Source organism: Chinchilla lanigera, unplaced genomic scaffold (genome assembly GCF_000276665.1).
Source record: "Chinchilla lanigera isolate Chin_1 unplaced genomic scaffold, ChiLan1.0 scaffold00019, whole genome shotgun sequence".
Lineage (NCBI taxonomy): Eukaryota > Metazoa > Chordata > Mammalia > Rodentia > Chinchillidae > Chinchilla > Chinchilla lanigera.
Genome location: NW_004955420.1, coordinates 25,460,055 through 25,469,133, shown reverse-complemented (window position 1 = coordinate 25,469,133; position 9,079 = coordinate 25,460,055). Strand labels below are relative to the sequence as shown.

Genomic DNA, 9,079 nt, shown 5'->3' with positions numbered 1-9,079 from the left:
TTTTTTTTTGAGACATGGTGTTGCTATGCAGTTCAGGCTGGCCTTGAACTCTCTATGTAGCCTGGGCTGACCTCAGTGATCCTCCTGCCTCAGCCTCCCAAGTGCTGGGATGTCAGGCGTGTACCACCACTCCCAACATTAATTCTTCCTCTTAAGTATACCTCCGGAGCGACCCCGGAGTTGTCTTTGGTCTGGAAGCTGTGACTCCTGTAACTCAGTCCTAAGCACGAGTCAAGATGTCCTCTTGCTTTGAGCCGGCTCCCTGTCCTGGGGTGCTGTCCCTGCCGCACAGCGGGAGGACTCAGCAGATGTGACTGTCGCCAGCAGCTATCTGTGTTAAGGGCTCTGAAGAACAGCACGCCTCACTCAGCCACGCTGAAAGGTGACCCTGTGTGTGACCTGTCACACGAGACCCCGAGCACACATAATCCGGAGCCCGTGCTGAGCTCACCGGGGCAGCTCACCAGCCGGGGGCGTGGACCGGGCCGCAGTGTCCTGCAAGGACAGCGCTGTGACTCTGCCACCCATCTGGTGCCCGCGACCTTGACGGGGGTTTCTGTGCCACCTCCCCAGGGTATAAAAGTGGGGGCCTGAGGCTGGGGACCAGGAGGCTGCACCGGGGAGCCCAGGCTCAGCGTGTGAAACAGCGGCAGGTTCATCTCCAAGGTAAAGGTGTAAAACCTCAGCGTATGGGGTGGGGTCGCCTACACTTATGGGGGCTGGAGCCCTGCATCCCTCAGGCCTCCATCCTTCAGCCTATCAGCCTGGGGGGGTGGTCCCAGCCCTTTTTAACTTTCATTTAGAGACAGGCTTTGCTAAATTCCCCGGGGCTGGGCTCCAATGTTAATCCTCCTGCCTCAGCCTCCCTCAGGAACGGGATTATAAGTGTGCACCAGCAACACATTAGTTTTTAATTTTGATGCAGCAGAATTTATTATTTTTTAACAGGTCATGCTCTCGGTGTCACGTCTAACTCTTTGCCAAAGCTCGTCGTGAAAAGTTTCTCCTCCGCTGTCTCCTAAATATTTTGTATTTAAATCTCTGGGCCCCGGGAGGTTAACTTTTGTGTAAAATAGGGATTAGGCTGAGGTTTGTTGGTGTTGCTGTTTTCAACAGTTTAATGTCCGGTGGTTCCAAAACCATGTACTGAATAACCTGTCCTTCCTTTGTTGGTAGTGAGATTGCTCCAATATTCTTTATTTTCAAATGAGCCTTTGCCTTTTACATAGAAATTTTAGAATCAGAAATTCAGAAAATTTACATGTACTTTTTTATGTTTATAAAAAAATCTAGCTCAGATATTTTGTTTGTTTCTTGTTTTGTTTTCTGAGACAGGGTCTCACTATGCTGTTCAGGCTGGCCTTGAGCTCACTGTGTAGAACAGGCTGGCCTCAAATTCAAGGAGATCCTCCTGCCTCAGCCTTCCAAGTGCTGAAATTACAGACAAACATCACCATGCCCGGCTCCAGCTCAGATTTTGATTAAAATTACAATTAATAAACCTATCGTTCACCTGGGGAGAACTGCTATCTTTGCTATGTTGTGTCCCAATTCACTAACACCATCTCTCTCTCTCCATTTAGTGAGTTTTTCTTGTGTTTCATGTACTGGCATTTCCCAGTTTTGAGCAAGCATATTGGCACACGTTCTGTCAGATTTATACCTAGGTGTTTTAATGGGGTGGGGATGGGGTTCTTGCAATCACGTTGGGTTAGTGAGTTAGTTAGTTATTGAGGCAGGGTCTCACACTATGCAGTTCAAGCTGGCCTTGAACTCACTTTGTAGCCCAGGCAGGCGTAGATCCTACAGCAATCCTCCTGCCTCAGCTTCCCCAGTGCTGGCATTCGAGGCGTGCACCACTATACCGGTTTTTGATGTTGTTGTTTTTTGCGGTACCAGGGATTGAACTCACGACCTTGTGCTTGCCAGGCAGGCGCTTATGCCACTGAGCTATATCCCCAGCCCCACCATACCCAATTTTAACTGGAGCATTTGAGCTATTATTTCTTCAGACATATTTTCCTGCACCGCGCTTTCTTCTCTCTCACCTTTTTCAGCCGTTTGACCAGAAATCCGGGATCCGGGGACCCGGGGACGCAGCCAGCAGGGCGGGCACGCTCGCTCCTGCGGCCGCGACCACTGCGCCCCCTGGCGGAAATCGAGGCTCCTGCACGCGGGGTTGAGGCGCAGTGCAGCTCTTCTTCCTCCCTCCCTGGACCCGGCACTGGGCTCAGGCCAAGCGCTGATCCCGGGAGATGGCTGGAGCAGCTTCATGCATCATCCCCAGGGCTGGAAGCTTCTGTTCAGCGGAAGCCAGGGTCGTAAAGAAAAATGTAAACCGGGCATGGTAGTGCAAGTCTGTAATCCCAGCACTCTGGGAGGCTGAAGCAGGAGGATCCCAAACTCCAGCTCAGTCTGGGCAATTTAGTGACTTAGCAAGACCCTGTCTCAAAATAATAACAATACTTTTTTAGAGGATTAGCTCATTGCAAAGGCCCTGGGTTCAATTCCCAGTACTGCACAAAAAAGAAGAAAAATGTAAAACATGATTAAACATAGAAATGGGAAAAACAGTCACAAAGTAGTTTTGGGAGGTGCTGGCTAAGCAGGAAGCCTTGGCAGCAGACACAGGCAGCCGCTCTGCACCAGCCGCTCTGTCCGGAGTCTAGGACTCATTTCTAGGTGCCAAAGCGCTTAGAATAGACCAAATGCCTTGATTTGGGCTCCCCACCCGCCTGACCCGAGACCTGGGGGATCCTTTGCTGGTGCAGCACGAGGGCTCATGAGGCACCAGAGTCCCTTTCTCCTCTTTGGGGGGCTGGGCAGTGCTCGCCCTCCGGTGGTGTGGGCACCTCGCAGACAGGAAGGGGCGGGACGTGTCCTTGAAATGTGACCACCGTGTCACGACTGCCAGCAATGGCGCTAACTCACCTTGGAGAGGCCCAGTCTTTCTGCTTTTGACACGGGGTTTCCTCCTTATATACTCCACGCTGGTTTCCCACTTGAGATCCTCCTGCCTCAGCCTCCTGCCTGCTGGGATGACAGATACGTGCCACTGCCTTACTTCTATGTTTGCCTGAATGTGTCTCCCTCAAGCTGCCAGTCATTTTGTTTCCCTGAGGCTACAAAATTGGTGCTAGTCCTGCTATGGCTCTGCTCACGGTGAGGACAATGACCAGAACACGTGAAGAAGGGACAAGGTCGCTTGTCCCCACGTGCCGAGCATTGTTTTCCTGGAGGAGTTCTCACTTGTGTCCCTCATGGTGCCACGAGCAGCTTCCAGCAAAGCGCCCCACAGGGTTGCCACAGAACCCGGGAGGTGGAGGCGCGGAGGTGAGGACGTTGGTCTTCAGCCTGTCAGGTTCCGATAGCTCTTGTTTTTCTAGGATCTCGAGTTCATCATTAGGTTATTTACTGGAGCGCACTCTGTTTTTCTATTTAATTGTGTGTGTGTATGTGTGTGTGTGTTGTGTGTGTGTTTGGTCTTTTGAGACAGGGGCTCACTATATAGCCAGGCAGGCCTTAAACTCTCAGCAATCCTTCTGCCTCAGCCTCCCAGAGAACTGGAATTACAGGCATGCACCACCACACCTAACTAAAATCTGAATTTTTTGAGCACCGACATGATGCTCAGCGTGGAAAATTCCACGCCACAACACTGTTTCAGACACGCAATTATTACCTTCAAGCTATATATCCAAGATGCATATGAAACGTGAATTTCATATTTCAACTTGGATCATAGCCCCCAAATGGCCCACTGCATTTATACAAATATCCCCACCTCAAAGAACAAATTCAAAATCCAAAACACTTCTGATCCCAAGCATTTTTTTTTCCCAGTACCAGGAATAGAACTTACAACCTCGCACTTGCCAGGCAGGTGCTGTGCTGCTGAGCTAAATCCCCAGCTCCCCCAAGCATTTTGGATAAGAGAGATTCAGCCTATTTATTGAGAGCTTTATAGATCACAACACATTTCGCTTTTGTGACCAAACCTGAACTTGAGAGAAAGTTGAAGGCGAGGAGGAGGAGGAGGGGACGAAGGCGCTTCTGTACCAGGCGGCTGCAGCACCAGAGGTGAGGCTGCCCTCCAGCCCCTCTCCTTGCACCCTGCTCCGACGTCCTGGTCACTGTCTCCATGGTGACCACGGCCCACCCTTTAGCAGTGTGCCGTGCCGTTTTGGTTTGGATCTAAAGTGTCCCCCTAACGTCGTGCATGTGTGGCAGTGACTGGATCATGCGGTGTTGTGCTCAGCAGAGGATTCACTTGTGGACGAGTTCCTGGCTGAGTGAGCCGTTAGGAGGCAGCCTGGTTGGAGATGGTCCCTGGGTGTGACCCAGAGGGTGTTATCCTGTTCCTGGCTCTTCCCCTCTCTCCCTGCTTCCTGGCGGCCATGGGCTGGACCAGCCCCTTCTGCCGTGCTGTTTCTGTCTTGGAGCAGCCAACCACGAACTGAACCCCCTGAAACCACAAGCCAGTTAAGCCTCTCCTTCTTTAAACTGCGGGTGCTGGGCATTATGTTCCATCAGTGAAAAAGTGGCTAATACACCCTCCTTCAGCACTTCCCCTGGGACACCAGCACCCAGGCAGCTCAGGTGCAGACCGCACCTGGCGCTGGTGGGCACTTCTGCATGACTGGTGTTTGACCCAACTGTGGGACCCACTGAGCTCTGACACTTGAGAACATTTTCTTCATATGAAAAAGGGAGGGGCTGGGGATTTAGCTCAGTGGCACAGCACCTGCCCGGCAAGCACAAGGTTGTGAGTTCGATTCCTGGTACTGGAATAAAAGCAAAGAAGAAAAAAAGGGGGGGGAATTCTGATTATCTGACATGTACAAAGTATGATAGACAAATATGGTGAATATTTAAACCAAAAAATTGCTCCAGTAACAGACACCTCGCCTTGAAGGCCCCCAGAATCCTCCCCCACACTTTCCACACACTCGTCCCATCATCCCCGCCATTTTCTGTAGCAGCTCTGGAGTCCTCTTTCCTGAGTGTCTTTATTTATTTACTTACCCACTTTTTTTTTGTCTTTTTGAGACAGGGTCTCGCTATGCAGTTCAAGCTGGCCCCGAGCTCACTTTGTAGCCCAGGCTGGCCTTGAACTCGCAACAATCCTCCTGCCTCAGCCTCCCGAGTGCTGGGATTACAGGTGTGCGCCACCAAACCCTGCCCTGAGTGTCTTTAGCTGCACTGTTGTGGCTGCCTCAATGTCCTGAATCGATTAAAAGTGCTCCCTTTCATGATCATGTTGACTGGGGAAGAGCCAGAAGTCCCACAGTGCCAGATCTGCTGAGTAAGGTGGATGAGGACACAGCGTCATGTTTTTGAGTCTGCCTTTCTGTTGGACGGCCCTCATCGGTTGCGTTCATTTAATTTTGATTACACTGCATAAAGACACAATAGAGGACTTCCAGAACTGCTTCAGAAAGTGGCAAGAATGGGGCCGGGTCTGGTGGCGCACACCTCTAATCCCAGACCTCAGGGGAGGCTGAGGCAGGAGGCTTGCTAAGAGTTTGATGCCAGCCTGCACAGCAAGCCTGTCAGAGAAAAGGGAGGACGCCTCCACCTGACGGAGGGACGGGACTCACCGGGATCCCTTTGCCTCTCTAGGGCATGAACCCCCAGTACACACGCCGCGAGGTCTTCTGCGGGAACACCTGCCACGACCTCACGCGCTTCTGGGAGCGGGAGATCTGCAAGCAGACTCGTCGCCGGCAGTCCGAGGAGCACCGCCTGGGCCGCAGCGCCCTGAGGAAGTACGCAGCCCCCACGGGCGGGGCGGGGTTTTGAGTTCAATGAATCAGCTTTTACAGCTAAGCTTTGCTTCTAGACCACCTTCAGTCCATGGCCAGTTTGGGCCGCAGTGGCGAGTGGGTCCATGTGTGCCCCTCCCCCAGCTGCAAATCCCTTCCTTGACGATCACCAGCCTCCTGGTTGTTATCTTTACAAACAGAACCGATTCTTTCCCGGTGCCACAGGGCGTCATAAGGACGTCGTTTTTTTAATCGTGCCTGCGTCTGGTCCTTGAATTCTGTGTGAATGGACGGAATCTCTGTCACCACTTGCAGCCGTGTATGGGGGACACACGTCTGTGAAAAGCAAGCAAGTGGCCCATTTCCAGCACTCACCTGGGGGAGACCCCTGCCTGGTTCCCAAGGAGAGCTGGAGCTCCCCTCTTCCCAGTTCTATGCAGCCCAGGGTGACTGTCACTTTTTTTTTTTTTTTTTGGTACAGGGAATCAAACTCAGGACCTTGCACTTGCCAGGCAGGCGCTTGTGCTGCTGAGCTATATCCCCAGCGAGTGACTGTCACAGTGGGACAGTGCCAGCCCACTGCCCCAAGCTCGCTGTAGGACTCACCCTACACTTCAGAAGGTCTTTGACCTTGTGATCCTCCTGCCTCAGCCTCCCGAGTACCCTGGAATTACAGGTGTGTACAACCACACCCCGTTAGAAAACATTTCTCTTTCACCTGTTTTTGAAGGGTAGATTTGTTGTGGGAAGACTTCTAGACTAGACAAGGTTTTCCCTCCTGTATTTATTTATTTAGGTACCAGGAATCAAACTCAGGACCTTGTGCTTGCCAGGCAGGCAGGCGCTGTGCTACTGAGCTATATCCCCTGCCCTTCCCTCCTGTATTTAAAGATACTGCACTTGAAAGAAAAGTTAAAGGTGGGTGTCGTGGCCCACACCGGTCCCAGCACTCAGGAGGCTGAAGCAGGAAGATCACTATGAGTTCAAGGCCAGCTTGGGCTACATAGCAAGACTCGATTTGTATAAATAAATTCATATTAGCATATATTTAAATTTGCAAGTCCCCTGCATGCCCTTTTAAAATCTGAAGGCTCACACAGTTTTGGTGGGGCAGTGTCCCTGGGCAGGCGACGGGGAGCTGCTGCTTCCTGCGCTCTCGCTCCATTTCCAGGCTGCGGGAAGAATGGAGGCAGAAGCTGGAATCCAAGCTGAGGCTGCGGAACCCGGAGGAGACGGAGAGGCGACCGAGCCCCAGCTGAGCGGCAGCCTCTGCTTCCCTAACCCCCCGGGGGTCCCTGCGGAGGAGTCAGCCAGCCTGCAAACCCACGGGGCGGAGGGGACGGCCCCGTCCATCCCGGCCCCGCCCCTGGGGGGACCTCAGACCCCCTCACTCTGCCCGGCTCCACCCCCGAGCTCACGCGGCAGCTGCTCTCACCGAATCATCTTCCGGTTTTGGAACCCGCGTACTTTTAATTCCTGAGCGCGCCGGAAGGGCTCCCATCTCCGTGCTCAGCTTCACACACTGCCTGGCAGTCTCGCTCCGTCCTTTCTCCGAGAAAATATGGTTTCCTGCAGCCCTTTCTCGTGTTTGCTTCTGATGAAGAGAGAAATGCCCCTCTCTGCAGAAATAGAAATAGCGTAAATAAACGTGAAATAGGTTTGAAATAAATTGAGCCTTGTGTGAATTTGAATGGCTTTGTCAAAACCACATTCATGGGGGCTGGGGATATAGCTCAGTGGCATAAGCGCTTGCCTGGAAAGCACGAGGTCGTGAGTTCGAATCCCGATACCGGAAAAAAACAAACAGCAAAAACCGCGTTCATGTTGATGCTATCGGAATGGTTGCAATAGAGTCTGGCGCGGTGCCAGCCCTGCGTGCGCCCTGCCGGTGCCCAGCTTAACTCCAACCCCGCACGTTTCAGCTGGTTTCTGCGGCCCCACTCTCCTGGCCGTGTTCTGGACATCGAAAGGCCGCTGTCCTCACACGGAGGATCCCGAGGCCACAGCTTCTAGGAGCGCAAGCAGCGGGCAGGTCCAGGAATCGTCTCTAGGCCGGGGCGGGCACCAAGGACGCTGGGTGGTAGCTCTGAGTGCTTCCCGGCTGACGGTGACCGTCTGCGACACCAAAGGGCCTCGTGAGCACCAGGACGGGTCACCGCGGTCCCAGGGACCCCCTGGCCTGCCCCCCCAGGCGTCTCACTGGGCCCTCATGCGATCGCTCAGCAGCTCTGTGCGCGTCCCTCTGCGGCCCTCCTCGCGCCCTCTCCTCCTCACGCTGGACTAACTGTAAAAGCGGGCGTGCGTCCGGGGGTCAGTGACGCTGCCATAACTGAACACACCCCGGCTCCTATGAACAGCGATAAGGGGAGTCCGGCCAATGGACGGCAGGTGCCTGCGCTCTGAAGCGGCTCTGACGCTTTACCTGCCAAGGTCCGAGGGCTGGTTTTCCCCTACGAAAAGTTTTTCAGGAGTTTTTTCCCTGCCCAGCCCCAGCTTCTCCTATCTCAGCACAAGTGATGCCTGCTTTCTCCTGACGCAGGCTAAAATCTCCTCACCGCAGCTCTACCCTACTCCCCACACCCTTCATCCACACCACGCGCAAACCCTCCCAGCTTTGAGGCGTGGGCTCCCCTCCTCAGGGTTGCAGGGTTTAGGCTCAGGAAGTGAAAAAAGTGCCGGAACCAGCTCCTAGCAGCACCACCTCTGGTAGCTGGTCCCGTGTCACCATCCACCGCCTGCTGAGCGACAGACTGGCCCCGGAAGGCCGCCCGCCGCGGTGGCTGGGGAGCTCTGACCCTGCGTGGGCTGTTTTCACCGGTGCATATAACAGCAGTAGCGTGGCTGGCCCTCTCAGCCTGCTCTCCTACCAGGGGACGGATCTACACGAGTCCTGGCGGGTCCCAGGAGCAGAGGCTGTGGGTCCCTGAGGTCCCCTTCCAGGACAGCCGTGAACCCTGGCTGCAGGGGAAAGCGGGGAACAAGATCTTTGAATGGGGAAGGCCGTTTCTGCAGGGAGAGGTTTTATTATTTAAGAGGCCCACGGGTGAAGCAATGTATAATTTCTTGGGGCTCGAACCTCTTCCGGGCTGAATCTGCACTGAAACTCAAGAGATTTTTACTGATGGGTATGTTTGGGTTACAAATGTTTTAGGTGGGTTTTTTTCTTTCTTTCTTTTTTTTTTTTTTGCAAAATATATACACATAAGTATGCATAGAAGGAAGTTGCTCTTGTAGGAATGATACGTAAATTTTCATGTTTGCCTGTGTGCATCTTTCTTTCTTTCTTTTTTTTTTTTTTTTTTTTTTTTTTTTTT

At 53.0% G+C, this 9,079-nt stretch overlaps 1 protein-coding gene and 2 long non-coding RNA genes across 4 annotated transcripts in view; 2 read left to right on the top strand and 1 right to left on the bottom strand.

Moving 5' to 3' along the window:
* Positions 1-617: 617 nt before the first annotated feature.
* On the top strand, positions 618-7,434 carry LOC106148366. Of its 2 annotated transcripts, XM_013513493.1 has the most exons (3): positions 618-666; positions 5,623-5,768; positions 6,937-7,434. In XM_013513493.1, exons 2-3 carry the CDS (start codon positions 5,626-5,628, stop codon positions 7,022-7,024), a joined length of 231 nt encoding a protein of 76 aa, XP_013368947.1. In that variant the 5' UTR covers positions 618-666; positions 5,623-5,625; the 3' UTR covers positions 7,025-7,434. The 2 variants fall into 2 exon arrangements, with proteins under 2 accessions (XP_013368947.1, XP_013368948.1); XM_013513494.1 differs by lacking the exon at positions 618-666 and having other exon boundaries at positions 5,607-5,768.
* LOC102023915 lies at positions 6,808-8,026 on the bottom strand. The gene is made up of 3 exons (XR_001233742.1): positions 7,966-8,026; positions 7,201-7,384; positions 6,808-6,937 (listed from the first exon to the last, which is right to left on the bottom strand). It is a non-coding gene; the product is annotated as an uncharacterized LOC102023915 (long non-coding RNA).
* Positions 8,027-8,106: 80 nt separating this feature from the next.
* Positions 8,107-9,079, top strand: part of LOC102024238 — a 4,014-nt gene continuing 3,041 nt past the window's right edge. Inside the window, exon 1 of the long non-coding RNA XR_260755.2 lies at positions 8,107-8,195. This is a non-coding gene — a long non-coding RNA (uncharacterized LOC102024238). The remainder of the gene's footprint in view (positions 8,196-9,079) is intronic.

Coding starts and splice junctions, on each gene's coding strand:
- LOC106148366 (XM_013513493.1), top strand. CDS start 5,626: ATGAACCCCCAGTACACACGCCGCGAGGTCTTCTGCGGGAACACCTGC. Junction 5,769..6,936: donor GGCCGCAGCGCCCTGAGGAA/GTACGCAGCCCC, acceptor CTCCATTTCCAG/GCTGCGGGAAGAATGGAGGC.